This window comes from Scatophagus argus, chromosome 14 (assembly GCF_020382885.2).
Source record: "Scatophagus argus isolate fScaArg1 chromosome 14, fScaArg1.pri, whole genome shotgun sequence".
Lineage (NCBI taxonomy): Eukaryota > Metazoa > Chordata > Actinopteri > Scatophagidae > Scatophagus > Scatophagus argus.
In genome coordinates this window covers 12,964,885-12,980,157 of record NC_058506.1, presented here as the reverse complement: position 1 = coordinate 12,980,157, position 15,273 = coordinate 12,964,885, and the positions used below count along the sequence as shown (strand labels likewise).

The 15,273-nt window shown below is 41.1% G+C and overlaps 1 protein-coding gene across 3 annotated transcripts in view; it reads left to right on the top strand.

Moving 5' to 3' along the window:
- Positions 1–15,273, top strand: part of dclk1a (doublecortin-like kinase 1a) — a 49,083-nt gene that overhangs the window by 14,700 nt on the left and 19,110 nt on the right. For all 3 annotated transcript variants that reach the window (XM_046411554.1, XM_046411555.1, XM_046411557.1), the window contains exons 4-5: positions 5,010–5,109; positions 9,024–9,131. In XM_046411554.1, the coding sequence (XP_046267510.1) occupies positions 5,010–5,109; positions 9,024–9,131 (208 nt within the window). The remainder of the gene's footprint in view (positions 1–5,009; positions 5,110–9,023; positions 9,132–15,273) is intronic.

Sequence of the window (15,273 nt, the reverse complement as noted above, 5' to 3'; positions counted from 1 at the left end):
TCAGCAAACCTGAAATCTGACAGGGAGACAGAAATCGAAATGAGCAGACTGAGCAGTGTTGTGATTGATCATTTGTTCCAAGCAGCTGATCCACAGTAGCTGCTGACAAGAACCAGACAGGTCGTTTGAACACAAAAAGTGCATATCCTTTCAAAAATCACCCATAAGATTTTGTCTGAACACTTGCCAGGCATGTTCACCATACCCTACTCAGTGTGTCCCTGTAAACTTGCTGGGAATCTGCTGCTGTGATTGGCTTATTCAAACAAAACCACGTATGGTTTTGTGTTGATATCTAAGCTTTTATTTTGTAGACAAACTGTTCAGTGTCTTTATAGGTAAGTCAGAAGTTGTCCCTTTTCGATTGACTTTCTTCATATAAAATTGTCTGTGACTATATCTTGCTTTCTGTGTTGGATCTAAAGCTTCAGATTCCGGTGGGTGGTGTGTTTACACCATTTCAACACTGGCTCCGCCTAACATTCGAGAAATTCGATATGTGTCTTGTCTATCAGCCTGATTTTTGGCAGTACTCTCGTTGAATAGTCGCTGTGTGAATATTAAATCTCTCCACATCAGGTGGTTAATAAACAGTGCCATCATGTGGCCGCAGTGATCGTCTGTCTTCGTTTGTGATCCAGCGTTGTAGCCATATAATGCAAACTTGCAGCACCATATCTAACTAAAACCAGCCCATCTCTTAAATGTGACTTGTATTTAATCTCAAAGTAACACAGAAAGAGAAGAAGAGCAAACAGGATAAAGAGACAAACAGATACTCTAGTAGGTGTTTAGGTGGTTCTACACTAGGTGGCGCAGTGAGAACATAAATCAGTTTACTGAGAAATAGTTGTAGTGAGCTGTCATTTGTTGTGTAGGACATTTTTGGGGGGGAGATGGTGGTAACATTCATATGAGGTCACCTTTCTTTGGTCATGGAGTAATCTTTATACAATACAAGCCTCTCTATGATGATAAATTATGAAAGGGAAGAGGACTGGGATTTATCATGCATGTGAGATGTGACACACAATAAGCAAATCTGTCAACCTTCTGCCCTGTTATTGCAGTCTGGATTTTGTGTTTGTTCTGAACCAAAACTAAACCTTGAAAAAAAAAAAATTTCATTCTAGAAATTTGAAGATCCTATTGTTTTTTTAATATGGGCATTAAGTGCTTTGATCATTGTGACCCAGTGTCAGAGCCTCAGTTCTTACTTTAATAAAGATTTCTAAGAGGTGAGAGGCAGGGTTACGAAACTGCCAATTTCCACACTCCTCAGCTCTTTTCTTATCATCTTACTTCAGTCCCTCTTTTTCCCCTGTTTGTTTCTTCCTGTCCTTGTTTTTGCAGCCGTGGATGTTGTGTAACCGCGCTGGTTCTCCATTAGAACGGAGCACCAGAGACATCAAAGCAGCTTGTTTTGTCATTGGGCTCAGAGCAGCAGTCAGGAATAGATCTCGTCTTCCATTGCTCATTTTTCCTCTGTCTGTTTGCTTCTTCTTTAACTCAGGGGATTTGACAATCTTCTGACTGTTTTCGTTTTATCCTTTCGCTGTTACAAGTTCTTCTTCTCCCCTCCATCAGTCAGTGGACTAACAGCCTCTCTGAATGTTTCAGGAGAGTTTCTCTCAACGGCATCTTTTCCAAATAGGAGAGTTTCAGTGTTAAGCAGGCCATGTGCCACTTGCATGTGTTTGTGTGTGGATTTGTGTGAATGACACAGTTCTGTAGAGCATCGTGCCCATAGTAGATAAAATATGAATGATGGAGCTCTCTATCATAGTGTGCACATCGTGCAGTCAGTGGCACGCACCAGCCATGCACTGATGCCTAGAGGGCATTATCACCATGGCAACCATATTTTCTCACACCCCCCTCAGTATACAGTGTGTGTTTGTGTGTTGCTTAGTTAACCCTCAGCTTAAAGGTGCCCTCAGAGGCTGCCCTACATGAAGACTGTCCCTGTTTCCTCTCACGCCTCCTTTCCTGATTCCTCTCTCTGTCCTCATCATTCTTATTACATTCTGCACGTGTTCTTTCATCCCTGTTTATCCGACATTTCTGGTACGCCACAGTATTTATCTGGAGATGAGCAGCTTCAAAGGGCCTCATTCCAGCTTCAATCTTCTCTTGGTTGACTCCAGTAGCAGCAGCAGTCCTGGACAGAGTTTGTGAGCAGACAGACTCAGAGAAGGAAACACTTCAGCTGTGCCAATCCAAGAAAAATCCTCTCTGACAGGAAGAAAATGCTCAAAAGCTTCCAAGATCACCCCTAAATGAAAAAATATATCCTGACATATACCACCACCACCACCAACAACAATAATAATAATATGTCAGCTGGTGGTTGTTGCATGCACAACAGTGAGTGAGAAATTTATTTCCTGTGATAAACAGAATAAAGAGGCTTATATAATTATTAAAATGTTGTCAGCTAAGGTGTAAGCAACTTTTAAAAAGTGCCCTTTTTTTGCACATCAGTTTGCACCAATCTGTGTAGTTAGTAGATAGTTGATATACAGGTGTACTGTTATATAAAAGCAATTTTTGTGTACTCACATTTTTAGCTTATATAACATGATTTTACTATACATTTCACAAGGAAATAAAGTATGACATTTATGTAAAGTTACTGTCCTGGCTTGCAAATATTATCTAGTTTGATGCTAGCTAGCATTTTGATACTAGCTAGCTGGTCTGCAATGCTAACTACTTAGCTACTTAACACCTCATGCCTAAATAAAAATCAAGGTTGTTTCTCAGTACATCTCTATTAATAAATTAATTGTTTCATCTTTAAAATGTCTGAAAATAATGAGAAATGCCCATCACTATTCCTTAGAGCCCAAGGAGACATCTTCACTAGGCACTACTGCAATAGAACAAATACATGTTCTATGTATTATATACAACCGCAATCTTACAGTATTTAAAAGATACCAGATTACTGTGCTGCATATATATGTCTCTTTTCTCATTTTCTCATTTCCTGTCTGTCTCTGAGATGTCCTGTGTAAATAAAGGCAAAAAGGCCCCCTCTCCCCCAAAACAAAAAGAAAAGAAAAAAAGCTAAAAAATAATTCTAAAATATTGTGAAATAACAGTACGGTTTGAGGCAGAAGTGGCCGAGGCTACCTATCAGTGCTGACACACTGGGGAAATGTTAACAGCATCAGCATCTGTAGCCGTCTTGTTACAAAATCAAGCCGCTCGTCCCTGAAATAATCACCAACACACTATCAGGGGATATCCGGGAACAAAGCAATATGCACTGTGTTATGAAACAAGAATATCTTGCCTTCCCTCACGCACAGACACACACACACACACATGTGATGTGCGGCCGTATGCATGCAGACACAAACACACACATATGCAGAGCTATGATTTGAAAAGTTACATGAGAATGATCCATATTTTTCAGAATCTGCATCTGAGATTAAACTTGTTTTTTTGGGGGGGTTTTTTGTCTCCCCGTTGGCTCATTTATTGATAACGCTGTTATATCAGCTGTGACTTTCTTTTGGGGTGTTGATCGGTGGCTAATAGGAATCTAAATGGATTCTTGGATGTTAATTGCCATGAAAATGCAATAACGGTAGCTTTGTGTTTATGTGTTAACTCCAGGCGGTGCTAGACATGCATGCAGCCTAAATTGTAAGAGCTCTTAATAGGTTTTTGGTAGGAGATTTGTCACAGCAGATGAATGAACTATTGTCTTCTAGTAAATCCCTTTCTGACTGTGGCATTGCCAATCATAAAATATAATTTGTAATATTGATTGCTTCACATTGAAATGTGATGGTTGGCCTGTGGAGTATAAAGTTGTTTCAGTAAATCATGCAGAGTTTAGATCAGATATGGAATTAGCTGTCAACTAAATCAAATAGAAAATAATGAGCAGTGGCATGTTTCTAAGCATATTTGTCATAATAAACACCCTGTTGCTGAGATCTCTTCCCAGCAGAGCTACGGGTGAGTTTACAGATTAAGAAAACCAAATAACATCTGTCTTGTGCAGACAGAGTGAACATGTGAGTGTGTTAATTAGGAACCTCTAGGCAAAAATAATTAAATAAATAAGATCTTGCAGACCCTCTTAACAAAAACCCTTTCTTCTTTTTAATGATCAAGCCTCTTGTGTTTCATTTTGTGAAATCTTCAAATCTGTCCCTGTTGCCACGCTGCTGTAGGTTGGTATCAGCATCACAGTATGGAGTATGTCAAAGAATAACAATGACTCATCAAGACAGCAATTTTTTTCTTCTTCTGTGAGTCAGATATAAACTGTAACATCAGCTCTGTACTTATTCAACAGTATTCTTTATTTTCAGTCGTTTTCAGCTCTCTCTGCCTCGTAGCCTCTCTCTCAGCATTTTCGTTATCTCTCTGTAGCCTCATGTATCCACTTTCTGTCTTGTCTTAATTTCTTGCTTTAGTTAGTTTGGAAGTTACTCATTACCATTCATAAGATGATAGTCTTCAGGGAACAAACCTTCTGCTTGCTGATCTGGATGTCCGGTGCGCATGCTGCAGCGCATGAACAAATTAGTGAGTCAGCAAGGTCTCTTTATAGTTGCTGAGAGACTGATTAACTGCAGAAACAACACAGCGTTTCACCTCAGGGACATGTCAGGCGTGTGAACAGATATTCAGACACCAATGAGCATGCATGCAAACAAGAACAATCATGCGCAAACAGACCCCCTGGTGTTCCTTATCCATCTCGTGGAGCTCAGTGCATGCACTTTGTCACCAAGGGAAAGTTTGTGAGGGTTAGGGTTAGTGTCTGTCTTGTCACTTAAAAATCCGCAGACCAGCTAGGAAAGCTTGTCGTTGTGCCTCTCCTTTTCCACGACAAATAGTTGAGACGACCTTGAACAATGCGTTCAGACTCTAACGGATGATCGCTCTCTGCAGCTGCTATCACTGGAAGTATCCTATTGGACTTGGATAAGGATATGGAAAAATAATCGCTGACCTCATCTGTGTGTCTTTCTTTCTAGGTGTCGTGTCTGCAAGACTTCTTCGGCGATGAGGACATTTTTGTGGCGTGTGGACCGGAAAAGTTTCGCTACCAAGATGACTTGATGCTGGATGAGAGCGGTGAGGCGACTGACATTCTCACGCTGACATTTCACATCTGACTGTTCAGTGTGCCTCCTCTTATGTTCTTCCTTTGCTTCCTTCCTGCCCCCAGCTGTGTTTCCTGATTGTCTTGCCAAGCTGTTTCTTTTGTGTGCTGTTTTCTAAGATTGAACAATTAATCAATCACTGAAATCATACTGTGATAGAAAAAGAAGTTGGTGAAATACTTTGTTATGTAGTTTCAATAAGTATAAAACAAATAGACAATTAGTTTCAGATCGCTTGTTTTACACTGCCATGCAGTTCAATGCAGTAAGCAACAATGTGACTATTTAAAGATGGTTGAAGCAGACCATGAACAGAGAAATGCACCATTATAATGGCCAATCATAGTGTAGCATCAATCATAAATTGAAACTAATTGCAGTTAGTGACAGCTTAGGCTCCATGCAGTTCCAACAGCCTGATGGAGTAGCAGTGGCTAACAGCAAAGGGGCAGGGCTTAACGAATTTCACTGTTAACTAAGAACGACTTTATTTAACTTCGTCTACACTTCCTAACAAGTTCTAACCATAATTTACTCTACAGGATGTAATATATAAAAAGTTGGCTAATATTGTTCAGTAAACCTTCAGATGTGAGCAGTACACAAAATGGCATCTTTGAATTTGTCTCGTATTGGTATGTGCGAAAAACAGCCACTACCGCCATGCCACCATTCGTACTACTACTTTTTAAAATTAGTAAAAAGCTAAAAGCTACATCACAACTACCTGTCACTTCATCCGTGCTGACTGGGACATGCAGTCCAGTGTGTGATACAACAAAGGTGTGGAAACTGATCTCTCCATCCATCTCCATCCAACAACCTCGCTGAGAAGCTGTGCTCCCTGCTGTGCACTGAAGCACGAGTCATTGAGCCTTCATTATTTCATAACAGTTTATTTTTTTTTATATTTATTTTCTAAAAATTAAGCGGTTGCTAGTTAATGGTTGTCAGGAGCAAAATTAACCAAAACTGACATCCCAGCATCCCAGCTAACAAATAACAAATGAATTATATATCAAGGCATATTCCTGCTTTCTGTCTATTATGAAAGGCTTTAAAGGCCTAAATAAAAACGAATGAAATAAAGAAATGAAGTCAAAAACAATAAAAATCATTATATGTATGCATTTGCTGTGTTATGATTAAATGAAAAAAAAAACATTTGTTCAGCATCAACTTTTTCTCCCTTGTTTTCTGTCTTTCTCTCTGTTTTCACCCCGTTCACCGTGTCTTTGATTCAGCAGCACATTGCCCCTCGTCTTCCCTCTATAAGACACGTCACCCTGGCTCATTTGGCAGAGGACCGTGTAGGCTGTCCAGTTCATTACAGATCATCCTCTCACTGTCCCTGTCCTCTCTCCTCTCTCTTCTTGGAAGAATGGGTCCAATGCACTTTAGTCATCGTCTAACCTATCGTACCATTGTGCCTCTTTTCCTTCTCTGCCTGTCTCTCTCCGCCGCGGTCTGCTGAGGATATGTTCTGTCCTCATTTCACCCTTCTGAGTTCGCGGTCTGTCTCCCCCTTCTGCATTTCTGTCTGAAGACTCCTGCCATTTAGCGCTCATCTGTATTCTCACCCTCTCATCTCTGTTCTTCTCTCCTACATGAATGAGTGTGCACTGTTGTTCAAAGGTTTATTCAATTTATTTGCTTCCCTTCTATCCCTTCAACCATTAAATAATGTCCATCGCACCTGGGTCGCCAACCTCCACCTCCTACCCCCCGTTTGTCTCTTTTTTGCACCCTCTCTTCCCTAGTACTCTTCTTTCAGCTGCAAAATACAATGGCTGGCTGCTTGTATTTTACAGTTTCTTTCTGATAACCTTCTCTTGCCCTAAGAAAGACAAAATGACCTCCTATGTGCTGCAAGGCGTTTGAACACCATATTTCTACCATATCTCTATTTTCATTAGTTACTGTTGAATGTCTCTATTAGCTGTTTGTCATAGTAAGCAGCTATAGGCGAAAAGTGAAGCAAGCTAATGTCAAATTAGACTTTCCCCATCCGTGTAGTTGCAGTGGTGTGTGTTTTATTATCTGGCCTTGTCTGCATGTGGCAACAAAAAACACCCCATACAGTGCCACAAGCACTTCCACTGTTTTCCCTTCTGTTTGTGTCTGTGTCCATTCTGGGCTATACTGGGACTGTTGTGTTTTTTAAGGTCATGTCAGAATACATTGTAACTGGCCAAGAGGCCTGTCCTCTGAATACAGAGGAGACAACTGGTCTGTCTTTTATGGCCCTCAGTTTTCCATAGCATGTGGTAATCCACTGCATGCGGTTTTTAATGATGCATTCAGGGGCTCCTTATCAGCTTGTTTTATTTATTCTGTGTTGTTCTTCAGGCTATTAATTAATTTAACTTTCAACAAAATTGATTTTCATGGATCAAAATAGGCCAGCACTTGCTGAAATATCATTTTTAAATTAATAGCACCCACTTGAAATGGATTGTTCAGAAGTTTCAAGATTTGGCGAGTGATGGACATCATCTTCACTCTTCGTGGTTTGCTGATTGGTCCAGTTTGCACACGGTTAGGCTCAGTCGTTTCTCACTCAATGATTTTGACTAAAGAAACTTAGATGTGTGAAATTGTGAGACAATGTGGCACAGTGGGAGACATCAGAGGTGACCCCACTCTACTTGTTGTAGTATAATTGAAATTAAATCCTTTAATAGTATCTTGTGTAAAAATCCTGGTTTAATTAAAATGCATCTAATTTAATACACTAATTTGTGCCATAATCATAGACAATTTAAAAGAATACACCAGTCTGATCACATACATCTTTCTTTTCTTATTTAAAATTAACTCCAAATCTTGTTTAGGTTGCACTGAGAACATCTTGACACCCCCTTATGCCCTGGGAGACGGAGAGCAGGAGGCAAAGGAGAGGAGGCACGAAGCAGAAATAGACAGACAGGAAAGCAGAGCGTCAAACGAAACAGATGAGATAGAAAGACAGTCGGAGTCTGAGCTGCAGACAACTTCGCCTCCTCTCAGCATCACTATAATTATCGCCTCTGCCTCAGCTCTGGCACACTGTCATCATGTTAACACTCTGCATTGTACATTAATCACCGGGCCACAACGACTGCCACACAAGCCCTACACACGCACACGGAGGCGTGTGCGCGCACACTCACACAGAGCACACTGTGCATCATTTCTGCTTCCCCGTGGTCTGAGTGGTAATGAGCTATAATGGGGCTGGGTTAATGAACAGGAGAGGAGCAAAGTTTTGGGGATGAAGGAGGCAGGAAGGGTGTGTGTGTGTGTGTGTGTGTGTGTGTGTGTGTGTGTGTGTGTGTGTGTGTGCGTGCGTGCGCGTGTGTGTGTGCACCATCACATGCCTCATTTACCAAGACTGTGTGTCTGTAAAATACCAGACCTCCATGAGTCATGGCTGTCACTCCTGAAACACCACAATAATTGCGTTTGGAAGGCGAGCCCTGTGAAGGTCAGAATTCATTTTTGCAGGGGACCTGAAGGTAAAACCAATTACAGTTGTGTTGATACATTAGTGGTTTGATGTGGTTTTCTCACATGACCAAAGGTCAAATTCAGTCAAAATATTAACTATAACTATAACCATAAATAGTTGGTTAGAAATCCAATGTCTGAACTGACACGTTTCATCGGTTATTGTGTTAGAGCTTTTAAACTATGTGAGTGTCTCACAGAAAACTGTGTCATGTCGTAGTGTCTCACTTAATATTCACCCCTTCAGCACATCGTTGGATTTGTCCCACATTTTGACTCGTTTTCTTAAACTTTCAGCTTTTGGAGACTATTTGATTAGATGAATAAATAGATATGAAAGAATTTGTAGTTTCCAAACAGTACCTGAACACCTCTGTCTTATGTTTGTGCTTGCAGAGTGTCGCTTACTGAAGTCTGTAAACTATGGAAAAATGTCTGGCTCTCTGAGCCGAGGCTCCCCTAAGACCGTCGTCCAATCACGACGCAGCAAGTCCCCTGCATCCGGTAAGACAGAAGAAGTTTCTTACTTTTCTTTTTTCTTATTTTTTTCCCTTTTCCTCTCACAGAACCTACACTTGGCCATGGTGTTTTTGTCATGTAAGATATGCAGCTGTGTGTCTGTGTGCCCTTGCATCTGTGTGTTTGTGCATGAGGAGTGTGTCCAGTGTTTCAGAGCTGATGGACACAGCTGGGAGTTGTTTATACTTTCTCGTGTGATTGCTTAGTATTATCAATCTCATTACTTAATCAGCTTTGCAGCAAATGAAAACATTATGAATAAACACTCCACTCTGCGGAGTGTCTGGCAGTATTTACTGTGTGTGTGTGTGAGAGAGAGAGCGAGAGTTGTGTTTCATTGCATGCAGAATATGAATTCAAATGAGAATGATTTCACAAGGGAAAGGAGAAAAAGGCAAACAGGGAATGAGAGAGGTAAAAAAAGGGGGGGTGGGGCGGTGAAGAGAAGATGAGAGGCAAGGAAGAGGGTTGGTGACTCAATCTTGCAGTTCCCCACAAGCCGTTCTTCACCTGACATACTAATGAAATGTAATAAAATGGTGAGCACTTGCACTGGTACCGGCTGCGTTGTTTGTGCCTGATAATGACCCCTTTGTCAATGTCTTGAAACAAAATCACCCTCTGGGCCCCAAGCAAAAATGTAACAAATAAGGCAGGTTACCTATTAATTTTAATAGCTGGATGCAGGTTCCATTAATGTACCAGTGTGTGTGTGTGTGTGTGTGTGTGTGAAACATTCAGCCTGGCTCGAAGCTGCTGTTGACTTGGTGATTAGTTGCGGGCTTTAACAGATATAATTTGTTTCTTGACTGCAAAGTTTGAGCCTTGGGTGTGTGAAATGCCTGGTTATGCAGTAGCACACTTTTCATCCTTACTGGTATTTTTATTTGTTATTTTCAATTTTATTTGAGTGCACAGGGTTGGGGGATGAGCTGACTGGTGATGCAACACACAGAAAGAAGTTGTTCCACCTGCTGTTGCACACACATCATTATTATTATTATTTTTACCTCAGCTATGTAGCAGCCATGTAGCATCACAGAGTTAAGACCGACAGGTGTTAATATGTTAAGTGTTGAGCTGCAGAGGAGAGTGAGAGAGAGAGAGAAACAGCTGGGGTGAACAGAGAAAGTTCTGGATGCTTATGACTTGAAAACTTTGGGAAAAAGGTTATGAGAGTGAGTCATACGCTATCTGATCTTGTTGGCTGAAGTGAGTCTGGAATGAAGATGTATACTAATGTGTGTGTGTGTGTGTGTCTCTGAGAGAGAGAGAGACAGAGAGAGAGAAAGAGAAAACAAGAGACTGACTCGTCTTGGTTGCCATGGAAACATAGCACAGTAGGAGCCAGCCACAGACACAACAGCCTGTGACAGCCATATATGGCCTGGGCTTCCTGTGAAATAGCCTGCAGTGGAGAAACGGAGCTGACTGACGCTCGGGCCTCGCTGGAACCCTGAGTCAGCCCGTCCCCGACGTTCTTCACTTCTCAGAAATGTTCTCATTCTGGCGCTGCTTCCGTTACTTAGCATCATCAAAAGGTTCCCAGCACACTGTTGACTGTTTGTACCACGCTGTGTTCGCTTCCAGAAACATCTTCAGTTTGTACCAGGAGACTGGAGCGATAGGAGGAAATGAAAATTAATTGATTGATCTGCATTTTGACCCCGACTGATGCACTGCTGTTTTTTTACTCTGACGTTCACAGTCAATATTACCTCAGGAGGTCTTTTTTAAAGAAAAAAAAATTTAAAGGTCATGCCCCCCTTCTCTTGAGGACAATTTGTCCAGAAATGATGCTAACAGTGAACAACAGCTGACACGATGCACTGTCCTAACATGGCCTACAGAGGAGTCCATTCTGGTGTTGATTCTCACGAGAAGGTGGTCTCACCACTAAAACAGATCAAGTAGACAGCGTGAGGATTTGCAAAATTCATATTAACCGTGTCAGTGTAGAGATGTAACAAGGACAGCTTGCTTTACATTCCTCTTTGTGTTGCCTTTGCAATTTATTACTACATGGACTGGATGTTCCCTCTGTTAAGCTTTGTGTCTCAGGGACTTTTCTTGAGGATGCATGGTTTCTAAGTCAGGAAATGTGAGATGTCCATCATCTCAGTGTTGTCTAATGGACCTTTTGACCTTACAGTGCACTGACAACAAGTTAGTCTTCACGTTGGCTGATAACACTCCAACCTGAAATATCCCACTGAAACAGTGCTACCTGGTTTGCATCTCTATCTGTATTAGTTGTATTACATATGATAATAAAGTAGGCTTTAAGCTCATTAACTCTGCAGAATAATGCATTCAAATGAAAGTTGATTAATTTATTCAAAATGTAATCATTGGTTGCTCAGAACCTTTTAATCTGAGATGTTGAAAATGAAATGAAAAGTATGGATGCTAGACTGTCTATTTATTGATATTTAGAAACCAGCGCCAGCGGGATTTTTATTGTTTCTCATGCACACTCTGCACAATAAAGAACTCTATTAATATTAAACCTTCCTCCAGGTCTTCAGGTATTCTGAAAGCAGCCTTGAAGTCAAATATTCATTTTCCACCCAGCCAACACAAGCGTTAATAATATTGCTTATCACATCTAATAATCCGAACTGAAAGAGGCGCACAGAGACGATGTGAAGCGTGAATTATGTCTGAGATGGTGAAAGAGAGATAGACAAGGAGAGTGTGTGTGTGTGTGTGAGAGAGAGAGAGCGAGCGAGCACAACACGTGTGCTGCCACACACCACCTGGTGTCCCTCTGTGTGTCTGGCTGCTCCTCATTGTGTGTTTGCAGCTTGGACTTCGATACCGCTGACGAGCAGAAGTGTGTGTGAGGGACGGAAAAACAGACCGGTGAGACAGACAGCGATCAGAGAGAGTCATATCCAAACAAAGGACAGACAGATCTTATACTGTAAGATTAAATGTAAAATTACATAACATGTACGTGCCTATGCATGTTAGGCATACGCTATTCATCCCCTTGCAAGCTTTCATGTTGCATTGTTTTATAAGATTGAATCAAAGTAGATTTATTAAGTCTAAAACGGCAAGACAAAGGATCCCACCACACTGCAAAAATCAGTTCAGTGATGGCTCAAGGAACATGACAGAGAACTTGAGGAACATGACTCAGAACCGACTCGAAAGCTCCCCAGATTTTAATCCGATCGAGCATCTGTGGGAGGCGCTGGAACAAGTCTGATCCACGGAGACACAACACCACAGGACCCAAACCAGACACCAGTCAGCCATAGCGACGATTTAAAGTTTCGGCTGATTTGCCATTGACGACGCAGTCTCCTGTTTATGGAAGTCATGTGATTTGTTAAATATATGCTGGAAAAGCTGGAGTTGAAAGACAACCGTACGTTTAGCATTCACATCCTTTAAGCAACTTTCTTCAGCAATCTCAAATTTTGGTTGTGTTGAATGAAAAATTCAAAACTTGATTTGCTTTGTGAATGTCAAACAAACTGTTGAAATATTTAACTGTAAAAGTAAAAAAAAAAAAGGAAAATATGAAAAATATGAAATGTTATTGTCGATAAAAAAAAATTGTCGATCTCATTCATTATTAAATGAATGTGACCGCGACTACTTCTTACAAATGTGTAAAAACTCTCAATACGCAACATTGCATGTATCTCCAAAAGTGAGAGGAGGAGGAGGTGTCAAATAAAACATTGCTATTGAGGATAAAAACTCCAAACAGTTATGAGTGAATGGAATGAAAGGGACTGTGAGACTTCTGTCTGTTTCTTAACTTTTGTATTGTTTTATCAGACTAGCCGAACTCATTGTCTCGTCTGGTTCAGGAACACGAGCCTTCTGAGAAATATGATGAATCAATTTAGAAATGCAGCACTAACAAACAGCTTATTCATCTTATTAATCTTCCCAGCACAGGCAGAATCAAACTGTTCTTCTTTGTTCATGTTGAAGAGCAGCAAAACATTGAAACTGACGTGCTCTTGGTATGTTTGGTAGATGAATCATACCGTATGGCTGTATGTCTATAATGAAAGTTGGTGAATCATAGGTCTTTCTATAATGCTTGCCTCTTATTATGCAGTAATCTAATCTAATTTCAACTTAACGAATTTCAGGTTATAGCTTGACTTTTCCTGATCTTCAGTAATTACTAGTTAAAATTCAACCATTAAGCACAATCTCGGTCGCTTTGCGGTGTCAAGGTTGACTTGTTAAGAGGAAAACGGCAGGCATCCACACTCTTATTGTGGAGGGTCTGGCGTATAACATTGGCTCAGTTTTGTGTGCGTGTGTGTGGGCTGGTTGTTGCGTGTCACCCTGACATTGTCATCACTCGAGTTTCGTTCGGCGATGATCTCACAACCTGAGCTGAGTGCCAGTGCATACACAGACCCAAAATAATGTGAGAAAACAATATGCACTCAGACATAGTTTCTCTCCCTGTCTCGCCATCTGTCTCTCCGCTTTCCTCCGATGCCTCATGCCAGCTAGAATTAACACAGAACTGCAGATGATGTCTGCGAGCATCACTTCTGGCACTTCAGAGTCTCACCTTTCTCTTGCTGTCATGAGCAGCTCCGCGCGACCGGAGAGACTTCGTGGTGAAGTGTGTCGGGGCACCTGACCCACAGTGAAATCCAGTTTATCTCCAGAGGATCGGCCGCCAGCTGTGACACTGTGACCTGTGATCGCGTGATGTCTGCGGCCTTGACCACTTTTCTTGCTTTATAATGTGGTGCAAATGTGCCTTCTGAAAATGCAGAAACACGGGGAGCGTAACAAATAGCACAGGCTGCAAGAAAAACAAATTGATTGCTAATGCAGTATTGATATTTGCAGTGAAGGCAAGATAATGATATGCCTCCAGGCAGCTTTGTATTCACAAAACAACAGTGTACTGACACTCTTGTGTACTTTCAACTGTCATAAATATGTGGTGTTAAACTGTTTTTGACCAATTTATAGGAGCGAATGTCATGTGACATGAGATGTACAGGTCTCATTTTGTGTGCCAGATTTCCCATGATGCCTTTTGACAGCTGTCAACATTCAGAACATTCACAAACCTCCATACATTATCATGTTTATACTTGGACTAGTATTAAAAAGATTAAAGAGTTTGTCCGTGATAAGAGATGTACAAGGACGAATGTGATTGGCCAGTCATGAAGACCCTTTAACGCCACACTGACACTGTTTATGTTTTACCATGCTAGCCTTGCATATTGGATTTTGGCTCGAGAGATGTCAGCGTTGGTCTGTCCGCCATTTTGTTCCAGACTAAAATATATTAAATGCACAGCCATGAAATTTTGTACAAGCATTAAACAAACAAACTGCAATAGCTTCCCTCAGTTTTTCAACTAGTACCATCTTCAGGACATTCCCAGTAGCGTCGGATGTGCGTTTTGTTAAACATTAGTTTGATTGATTGGCTGATTAGCAAATGTTAGTTGTGGGACTGTAGCTGTGGACTCTTAGTTTTCTGAAAATGCTTAAATTGACTCACAGGTGTTAATTTGACAGCATGTCAAGACTAAGAAAATCATTGAGAATTGTAGAACTCCTGTTTGTCCCCTCGTTGCTTTAGTATATTCCACAATCACTGCGAGGCTATGTTTTTGTTTTGTTTCTTCCACATCATAGTATGGAGCCTATGTATCATCCAGCACATCACACAGCTGGAGACAGGTCGACACGTGTTGTTTTCCCAAATTCAATTCTAGCACAGCTTGCTTGTGGAGTTTAATGCAACCATAAGTACTTAAGGCAGTAGGTGTGAAAGAAACTGAAACACACCATCTTTTGTGGCTTCATTACTTTCTGGTATCTTGCCACCCTCATCTCTCCGTTTGTCAACAGAAGATGAATCTAGAAGGAAACTGTTGTATTCCACTCATCTGGCAGACATTTTTGTCCAAAGGAACTTAGACACATTGGGAGCAAATTCATTGTTTTCGCTTAACTGCACTTTGACAGGCATGTAACCACAAATCCTCTGACTTGTTAATGTCGACCTGGCTCTGCCACTGTACACTGATGTTTCAGATGCTTCATTGTATTTTTGCATTCATTCCTCTGCACGGATGGAGAAAATGTGACTTGCAGAGCATGATGCCAC